Genomic DNA, 9,187 nt, shown 5'->3' with positions numbered 1-9,187 from the left:
TATCCTTGTGAGGACCAATGACATATTAACCACAGGAAGCAAAGGACATTTGACTGAGAGTGAGGACGCACTGGCTCTAAGAGTAAGGGTTAGAATTAGGCTTTTGTCAGGTCAAAGGTTAAGGTTAGGGCAATAAGGGCCTAGGGGAAATGCATTTTGTCCTCACTAAAGTAGCTGCACAAGAATGTGTGTTTTTGTTCTTCTAAACAGCCTAAGGACCTCTCTGGCACAAACACTGAGCTTGTCTGTAATATGTAATCCTTATGGAGACCAAGACCTGGTCCTAATAAGCCAGAACGTAAATGTAAGGTAAATTAGGGTTAGGTTAGGCTGCACAAATGTATGGTAACCAATACAGTATCTTTACAGGACCAGTAGTCTTCATGAAGACCAAGACCTGGTCAAAAATGAGGCTGTGCTCAGGAATTGGTTAAGTTTAGGGTACGTTTTGAATTTTGGTTGGGGTTAAGGTTATGTTTAAGGTGGGGATACTGTTTATATTGTCCAAATAAATGGAAATCAATGCAGTGTGTGTGTGTGTGTGTGTGTGCGCGCGTGTGTGTGCCAGGTATTATTCATGTTAAGGGGACCCATGTTTATTTACACAGTCAAATTGTGGGCACCTGTCTTCATTATGGGGGTAAAAAGCAAGTCCCACAATGTAAATTATTACATTTTAAGACATGTGAAGACATGTTGAATGGTTTGGATTAGGTTAGGGTTAGGGTTAGGTCATCAGTAGTTATGGTTAAGGTAAATCTACAGGGAATGAATGTATGAATGGAAACCAGACTCTCTCTCTCTCTCTCTCTCTCTCTCTCTCTCCGTGTGTGTGTGTGTGTGTGTGTGTGTGATGTTGTCTGCGGATGTTTTCAGGGGAGGGGAAGTTTGTCCTCATCTGTCTAATGAGGACACCGGAATTCCTGCAGTCAAAATAACCTTCTTGCAATGCATTGTTATTTAAACGATGATGTCATAATAATGATGTTAAACATTACGTCCTACATTACTAGAAACCTTAGGTTAGGGTTAGGCACTGTGATAGTACCTCACAGGCTAAGCATATTATCATTATTCTCTAGCCAACTATGTCATAGTATTATGTTGCTGAAGGTCAGTTATAATAAAAAAAATCAACAGAGCAGCTGGAACGCACCTGCAATGGTGAGTGGATTCGGCGCGCCCTCTAGTGGTTAAACATGAGAGCGTTCGATGTCTGTTTTGAAGTCTCACTAAATTCCCACTCTAATGGGTAAAACATGCAAAAAGTGAATGAGATATGTAAAAATCTTCAGGTAAAAACAAATTTGTATTTGTTTTGACAGATTTAAGTTACGTGTAAACATGTTTTGAGTTGCATTTCATGTTTTATTATAGATAAACAACAAACTCTTTACAAATTCTTCACTTTATATTTATTTTTACTTTATGAAATGCCAAAAAGTTACTTCAAATATTAGGCACATTTAGTCTGTGCCCAATGGAATGTGTTCAGATCAACTGATGTTTCTGACTGACAATCTAAATGTTAACAAATTGTCACAGAGATAGAGCGTGATGATGAAATACAGCATTTTCATTCATTTCTCTTCAACTTACAGTATCTATCTAATGCATTTGCTGTTCTGCCTTTCTGGTTGTCCATAAAAATATATAGACATGTTATTTTACTACTTAAAATATTTATTTGAATGGGTAGTGTGGTGAATTATCTTACATCCATTTTCTACAGCTTTATCCTCCACTAAAACCCAGGAAAAAATCCATATCACATATGCCTTGTAAACAAGTAAGATATTTGTTTATTTTACACCAAAACCATATTTTATGACTATATATTATTTCTCCGCCATAATAAGTCTTGATTGAGTGTCTTGTATATCCAAACGTGCGTTTTTTGCTGTTCTCGCTTGATCACAGCCATGAACTCCACTTCCCACAATCCTTGATACCAGCAGGAAGTGGTGACGTATTTTTGCTACGTGTCAGGAAGTGGTGTGTAGGCAACATGGCGGCGCAACAGAACGATGTTGACGAACTCTTCGATGTTAAAAACGCTTATTACATCGGTAGTTATCAACAATGTATTAACGAGGCTCAGAAGGTGAAGGTAAGTAACGAATATTAGCACTTCACTTCATCTGAAATCTTACATTTTGACCATTCTCTGCCTCACTGGCTCACAACAGCTCAACATTTAGCATGTTTACTCAGAGCAGCCAACACTGCGTTTTAGAGCAACAGCGCTAATAATTGTGTATGCAATATTTATCTCACTGCATTACAACCTTTATGTTTTGTTTTGTCTGTGAAGCCGTCGTCACCAGAGAAAGATACCGAGAGGGACGTGTTTTTGTACAGAGCCTACATTGCCCAGGTAAGTAAGCTAAGTTCTTTTTTTCTCAGGTTGAAATGTCTACCATGTATCTGATTGAGCTCTGTTTCTTATCATTAGCTGAGAACGCGTAACTATTTATACTGTTTATACTGTAACACGCTCAGCCTAATCTAACCTGCTGTGTTCTGTGCCACTGTAGAGAAAGTACGCTGTTGTTCTGGATGACATCAAGGACACCTCATCACCTGAGCTTCAAGCTGTCAAGTTGTTTGCCGACTATCTGTCAAATGAAGGGAAAAGGTTAGAGTTTGCATTTGACATTTAACTGAACATAAAACATATGCATCACCTCATATATATTTAAGTTTATTTAAAACGTTGAATAGAATAGTATACAAGTTAGGGGTGGGTCAAAAATATCAATTTGGTGACATATCGTTGTCCTTTCTTGTGCAATATGATAGTCGAAACAACTGGTCAAATATTGATATTTTAATTAATAAATTAAGTAAACAGTCCCTGCCACTTTCACTCGCTGGGCATTGCTACTTCATATCTCAAAGGAATACTCCATCCACGTTCAATACATAGACCATATACACTTTGTTCTCTGTGTTGTGAGTAAATAAAGAAACCCTGCTCTTTTAACTTTTCATGGACATTTCGTTTTTTTTCAGTTAGACAGATGGCACAGAATTGTTGTATTGTGATATTATTGGTACCGTGGACCATGTATTGTGTATCGTATCATGGGGTACTCTGTGATTCCCACCCTTTATTGTCATTGTCCAGAATTGCATTTTACTGGAGTTATTTGAGTTTTGATTCCCCAGGAAATTAAGCTGTTCATTAGTCTGTTGTAGCGCTCCCCAGGTGGTATTAAACAGCCTTTTTCACTGTTAGACTCCTATTGTTAGTATAAAATACATGTGTAGTCATTTCAACGCACTGACTTTATAAATTGACAGTTGTAATGTGAGCTTCAGCTATTACATTCTCTACAAATTACTGATAAAAACCAATTTAAAGAGACACTATACAGCAATAATTGTTACCAGCTCTTACTGTGCAAGTAGAATATGAGACAATCAGTTACTGATGAGACAGTCAGTTACAAAAGTTTACACCATCATTGTAACTGATTGTCTCATCTTTTACTTTAGAAGAACTTTCTAACTTCTTATGTTGAACATTTTTTATGCAGGGATTTCATTGTTGCTGATCTAGACAAGCAGATGGGTAAGAGTGTGGATGCTGCCAACACCACATTCCTTCTCATGGCAGCCTCCATCTACTATCATGAAATGAACACCGATGCAGCTCTCAGGACTCTGCACCAAGGAGAAAGCCTGGAGTGGTAAGATGGATCCAGATTTTATTTTATTTTACCACTTCCATCCAAGAGGAAAAAGCAAATGTGTGTTATAACTGTAGCATCTTTGTGGTTTGCTTTGTACGTTGAAAAGTTGTGAGACCTTTATGTTGCCTCAATTTAAAAGACACCAACATGCGACTGAGTAATTGTATATATATTTATGTTTTTGTTTTGTTTTTTCAGCATGTCTATGACCATTCAGGTGTTACTGAGTCTGGATCGAGTTGATTTGGCAAGGTAAGAATAAGTACAAAAGCAGTGAATAATCTGTATAGAATTGTTTGGACAGCTTTATTATGTGGGGTAACAAAAATGCCCTTTATAAATATGTTTACTGATGTAGAACAAGACCAGAAGTTTGGTTCTTAGCAGTAACATCACCGAAATTCAGTCGCCAATACCAAAATAAGTACCAGGGAGAAAAGTAAACCATAATTTAACTGAATTCACAAACAATAACATTTCGAGATATGTACATTTAGACTGCAGGTTAATTTAAAGTAAAAAGATAAATGTTATTGTTTTTATTATTGCCTCAGTACACCTGCTGCTGCACCATGCATATACCTTAGCTGTGTCCCAATAGTCAAGGCTGTATCCTCCAAGTGTGCATGTTGTCACAATGCGCCAAATCACCACGTCGTGGGCTGCCCCAATTGTCGCATGAATTGTTGGCTCCTTTTATAATTATTATTTATTATTCACAGCAGATAATTTTACCTTATTTTTTATATGAAGTAAAAGTTTTCATCAGGTAAAAATAAATGTGTTTCAGCTTCTTCTTCTTGTTAATGTTTTATCTACAAATGTAGGTTCTATGAGTTGAAATTACTTAGTAAGTCCCTGTCCAATATTAAATGACAAAAAGCTTCAAAATGTGGCAATATGTTATTTTATTTTAGTTTATTTATCTATTCATTGTTTGCATTTTCCCACCAAAACTGTTGTGTTATTATTGTGTTGTGTTTCGATTTGGGACTGTGCTCTTCTCGTGATCATTTTTATGACTCTTTCTTGTCGACAGGAAAGAGCTGAAGAAGATGCAGGATCAGGATGAGGATGCCACTCTAACCCAGTTGGCTACAGCCTGGGTTAATATTGCTATGGTGAGGAGAGAAGTTTTTATTAATTTGTATCAGCATTCATAGTGGATTCATGATTTAAATTTTATAATAATATCAATGAATAATTTGTTTACCCCCTGTACATATTCAGTATATTCAATGTCAGTTGCATGGTGTTTGTTCATACAAGGAAATGATACTGAAACTGATTAACTGAAGCTGGAATTAGATTTGCCAGAATTATGAATTGTATTGTGCAGCAATTGTTGATGCAGTTTATTGCTATACTAAATATTGCAAACTATAGTGCTTACAATTCTTGAGGAGCAGTGTCTATCCCAGATGCAGTCAAGCATCATAACAACAGGAAACACCCTTGGAGTGTTTCTTCTCACCTCTATCTCATTATGCTTGTTGTTCTAGGGTGGAGAGAAGCTGCAGGATGCCTACTACATTTTCCAGGAGATGTCAGACAAGTACTCGTCCACATTGCTGCTTCTAAATGGGCAGGCAGCCAGTTACATGGCTCAGAATAAGTGGGAGGAGGCAGAGGGAGTACTACAAGAGGCACTTGACAAGGTTAGAGGGCAGAAGAGTCTTTGTTTTTCGACTCCCTTGTTTTCGCTCAAAGATTAACTGACACACTGACTGTATGGGTTTGAATGCTTGAAGAGTTATTTATTGAGCTAAAGCTCTCAGTGGCCTGTTTGAAAGGGAGACAGTGATTCAAATTCAGCTAAGCACTGGTGGTTGTGCCAGAGGTAATATGGACATAGGGTCAAACCTTGGTATACTATGGACATAAAAAATGTATTAGAGAAGGCATTAAAGAAAGGAATCAATCCAGCCGACATAGTGCGATAGTCGGGGTACACCTAGAGACAAACAACCATTCACTCTCACACCTATGGTCAATTTAGAGTGACCAATTTACCTAATCCCCATATTGCATGTTTTGGACTATGGGAGGAAGTCAGAGAATCCAGAGAAAACCCACGCACACGCGGGGAGAACAAACTCCATGCAGAAAGGCCCTTGTTCCAACTGGGGCTCGAACACGGGTCTTCTTGCTGCAAAGGCAAGATTGTTAACCACTACACCAACCGTGTGGCTTTAGGAAGGGATATTATGGATAATATAGAGATTGTGCTAATTAGGTTAGTGCAGTTAAAACATTAAGTCTTTGTGTCAACAAAGCACAGTTATAACAGGCTAATCTTAACTTTCCCTCAGTTTAATGTCACAACCTGAAAATAATATTATCCATAACTTGTGTAAGTGCTAACTCTCAATATAATGAGTTGGTGGGATATAATGACAAGCTGGTAAAGCAGTAAAGTAAAGCTTAAAGCCCAATATCAGATGTCTCAAAAATTATTCATTCATTCATTCATATTTGGCCACAGCAAAAAAGTACTTGCATTGTAACAGCAGATGGCAGTAATGTGCCAATTTAGTTGTCACTCTTCTCACTCTTGGTTAAGCACCGGTCTTTGGTTGTAAACATTGCAGGTATGATACACATATACTGTTGATACGAGGCCTGACTTATGCAGACAACATTAACTGCGAGATGGCTTAAAACTAAATAGGCTTTTTAGGTTAATTTAGTTTGCTTTTTTTTATATCATTATTCTGTTTCTGCTACCAAGTACTTTTCATGAGGTACCATAAGTTATAGACTGTAGGCTGTATACTGTGAGTGGAGGTTATATTGCAGTATCAATTGGTCACATTTTTACACAGTAATCCCTTTACTGCTTCTCTAAAAGAACATAGCAGAATTATTCTGTGAATGTACTTGCTTAGCATTATTTGTACGTCCATATTATTTTAAGCTGAATTTATGTTTATATATACTTTATATAACAACCACAATTTCTTTACTGACGGATGTTAATATTAGACTGGGTCACAGCACAAAAGCTGTCGGCACTATCTTGTTGTGTGGTGTGCACATGGCAGAGGACATTAAGCTCATGTCATTCAATTATTTTTCTCTGTAACAGACTTGTAACATGCTAGACATAATGTACTATATGTTCTCTGTGATCCCGTCTCCACTTGTCTGCTTTGTGAGAATAAATTATCGTTTTTGTTCTGTGTAGAATCATCATAGTAAGCACTTATACACGCTGCAGAGAGGCGTCTGTGATGAGTTAATTTTTTTTAACTTTACATAACCAATGCTGTTGGAGCTAGTAAATATTAATTTTACTGAAATAAAACTAAAATCAGAGGAGATAGTGATTATGAATAGTGAACCAGTTCAATAGGAAGGAGGCTGAATTCTCTATTGTCTGGTCACTGAGAGATATGGCATCACTTCTACAAAGAAGAATAAAATATCATTGCAGCTGTGTGTATTACAAAGGTCAATGTAGATTAGTAAGTAAGGATTTTCTGGTAATCTCTGTTTTTCTGTCTTCCCATTTTAGGACAGCAGCCACCCTGAGACGTTGATCAACCTCATAGTGCTGACCCAGCACCTGGGCAAAGCTCCTGAGGTGAGACTTTGGACTCAAATCTGTTAACAAAGGCACTACCTTAATATCATTTTTTTTGTCCAAAGAGGTCTTGAATAATATGCCTATGACTGCAAAATTTACCGCTCAGCAATTTTAAATGTGTTGGCGTTAATTAAACCTGTCAAATGTATTCACGCTAGCAGTTTCTTGATGGTGTTTGTTTTCTAAAATAGAAAGTCTATTCATGTCTACTGGTTTGTGCAGGGTGAACACCCTAGTTGTTGGTTTACTGAGGTGAACTCAGAGTTCACGAGATAAAGACTCCGTTATCTCTTAACATTTGACAAGATAGTAACGCAATATAATTCTGACCATTGGCCCAAAGCTGTAATCAAAATATTTACAGGTGTGATAACCCCTGTTTTCCACACCCCACTCAACGTTACAGAAGAACATGTAACATACTTATGCCACTTCATCATTTTTGTGTGATCTGTTTCTTTTTATCTTCAGGTAACCAATCGGTACCTCTCTCAGCTGAAAGACGCTCACAGAGCCCACCCATTCCTCAAGGACTACTTAGCCAAGGTAACTTGGTTACAATGTGTTATTTGTTGCTCTTTTTTTAGCTTTGATCTTTGGGGGCTACGTGGGTTCAAATCTTTGATCACTTTGATAATCAGGCTGCAGGTGATCTCACAGTGAAGCCAGGTACATGAAAACTTAAAATGTTAGTCTTTGTCACACATTTGTATTTGCAGATTTACACCAGTAAGTGTTGCACAGCTCGTCCTACAGTCAGATGTGTTGCTGGTGTAACTGTTCCCTTTGCTCTTTGTTTTTGTGCAGGAGAATGAGTTTGACAGACTAACGATGCAGTACGCCCCCACTGCTACAGCATAAGATACCTGCTTCTGCTGAAATGCTTCAATAATGGATTGAAGTGTAACACCATGAGGATAACACTCTCTCTCTCACACACACACGCACACACACACACACACACACACACACACAAACACACACACACACCTACACTTTTGTTTCGACATTTTTTGTAAGAAAAATGTGCTTACTATTTAAACCAGATCAGACAACATGAAACATGTCCACATTGGTGTTCATTCTTTATACATTTGCATTTCTCTCTCTTTAATGTAATCATTCCTTTGAAATTATTATAAATGTTTAATACATGTGATATGTTTGAAGTGAGGTTTTGTCAACAAACAAATGTCTACTCGTGCAGGAAGATACTGGGTTTATAATGGTAGAAATGTGGGCTAGCATTTGATTCTATCTTCAAGACCTCACACAGCAGGTCTTGAAGAAAGAGTCTGTCATATTTTAGTTCATATTGAGAATGGACCTGATACTGATCTGCTGTCGTTTTTAATAACCAATTAAAGTAGAAAATGTCCAGGGTTAGTGAATATTTTCCACTTTTTGTCTGTTCAGCTTACATGACAGTTACAATACAAAACAAGTAATAAAAACAAACCGAACAGATAAAAGAGGGTACTGTATATGCACATTCAAAGTGAGCTGAAAGAAGAAATGCATGACTTTGTCATTCTTAAGTTTTTCAATATAAGGTTTCATTTCATTTCTTCATTGGTGGAAGTTGGGTTTACTTTCAGACAGTTTCCATTAATGAATACTTTCCATCTAAAATAAGAATCGAGGCCCACATTATCCACATGTGGGCTATAGATCAATATTTAAACACAAATGCATTTATTTTTGTTTGACCCTTTTGTTTTTAAGAAATTAGTTTGATGTGTGAATTAATGTAAAGAAAATGAAATCAACTTTTTAAAATTGTATTATTGACTCAATACTTGTCAGAAATAATGTTCCCCTCATTACTTCTGATTCAGCTGGGAGTTAAAAAAGATAGCGGTCCTTATGACGCCACGCCCCCCACGGCTTTCCCCCTTTA

The 9,187-nt window shown here is 37.3% G+C and overlaps 1 protein-coding gene across 1 annotated transcript; it reads left to right on the top strand.

Annotated features, from left to right (window-relative positions):
* Nucleotides 1-1,950: 1,950 nt before the first annotated feature.
* Nucleotides 1,951-8,665, top strand: cope (COPI coat complex subunit epsilon). The gene is made up of 10 exons (XM_058637415.1): nucleotides 1,951-2,110; nucleotides 2,315-2,377; nucleotides 2,538-2,638; nucleotides 3,543-3,695; nucleotides 3,897-3,950; nucleotides 4,738-4,819; nucleotides 5,201-5,356; nucleotides 7,216-7,284; nucleotides 7,759-7,833; nucleotides 8,095-8,665. The coding sequence occupies exons 1-10, from the start codon at nucleotides 2,009-2,011 to the stop codon at nucleotides 8,146-8,148; spliced, it is 909 nt and encodes a 302-aa protein (XP_058493398.1). The 5' UTR covers nucleotides 1,951-2,008; the 3' UTR covers nucleotides 8,149-8,665.
* The last annotated feature ends 522 nt before the right edge of the window (nucleotides 8,666-9,187 follow it).

This window comes from Solea solea, chromosome 9, assembly GCF_958295425.1.
Source record: "Solea solea chromosome 9, fSolSol10.1, whole genome shotgun sequence".
In the NCBI taxonomy this organism is placed as follows: Eukaryota; Metazoa; Chordata; class Actinopteri; order Pleuronectiformes; family Soleidae; genus Solea; species Solea solea.
The sequence above is the reverse complement of the archived record's forward strand: the minus strand, read 5'-3'. Positions and strand labels throughout refer to the sequence as shown.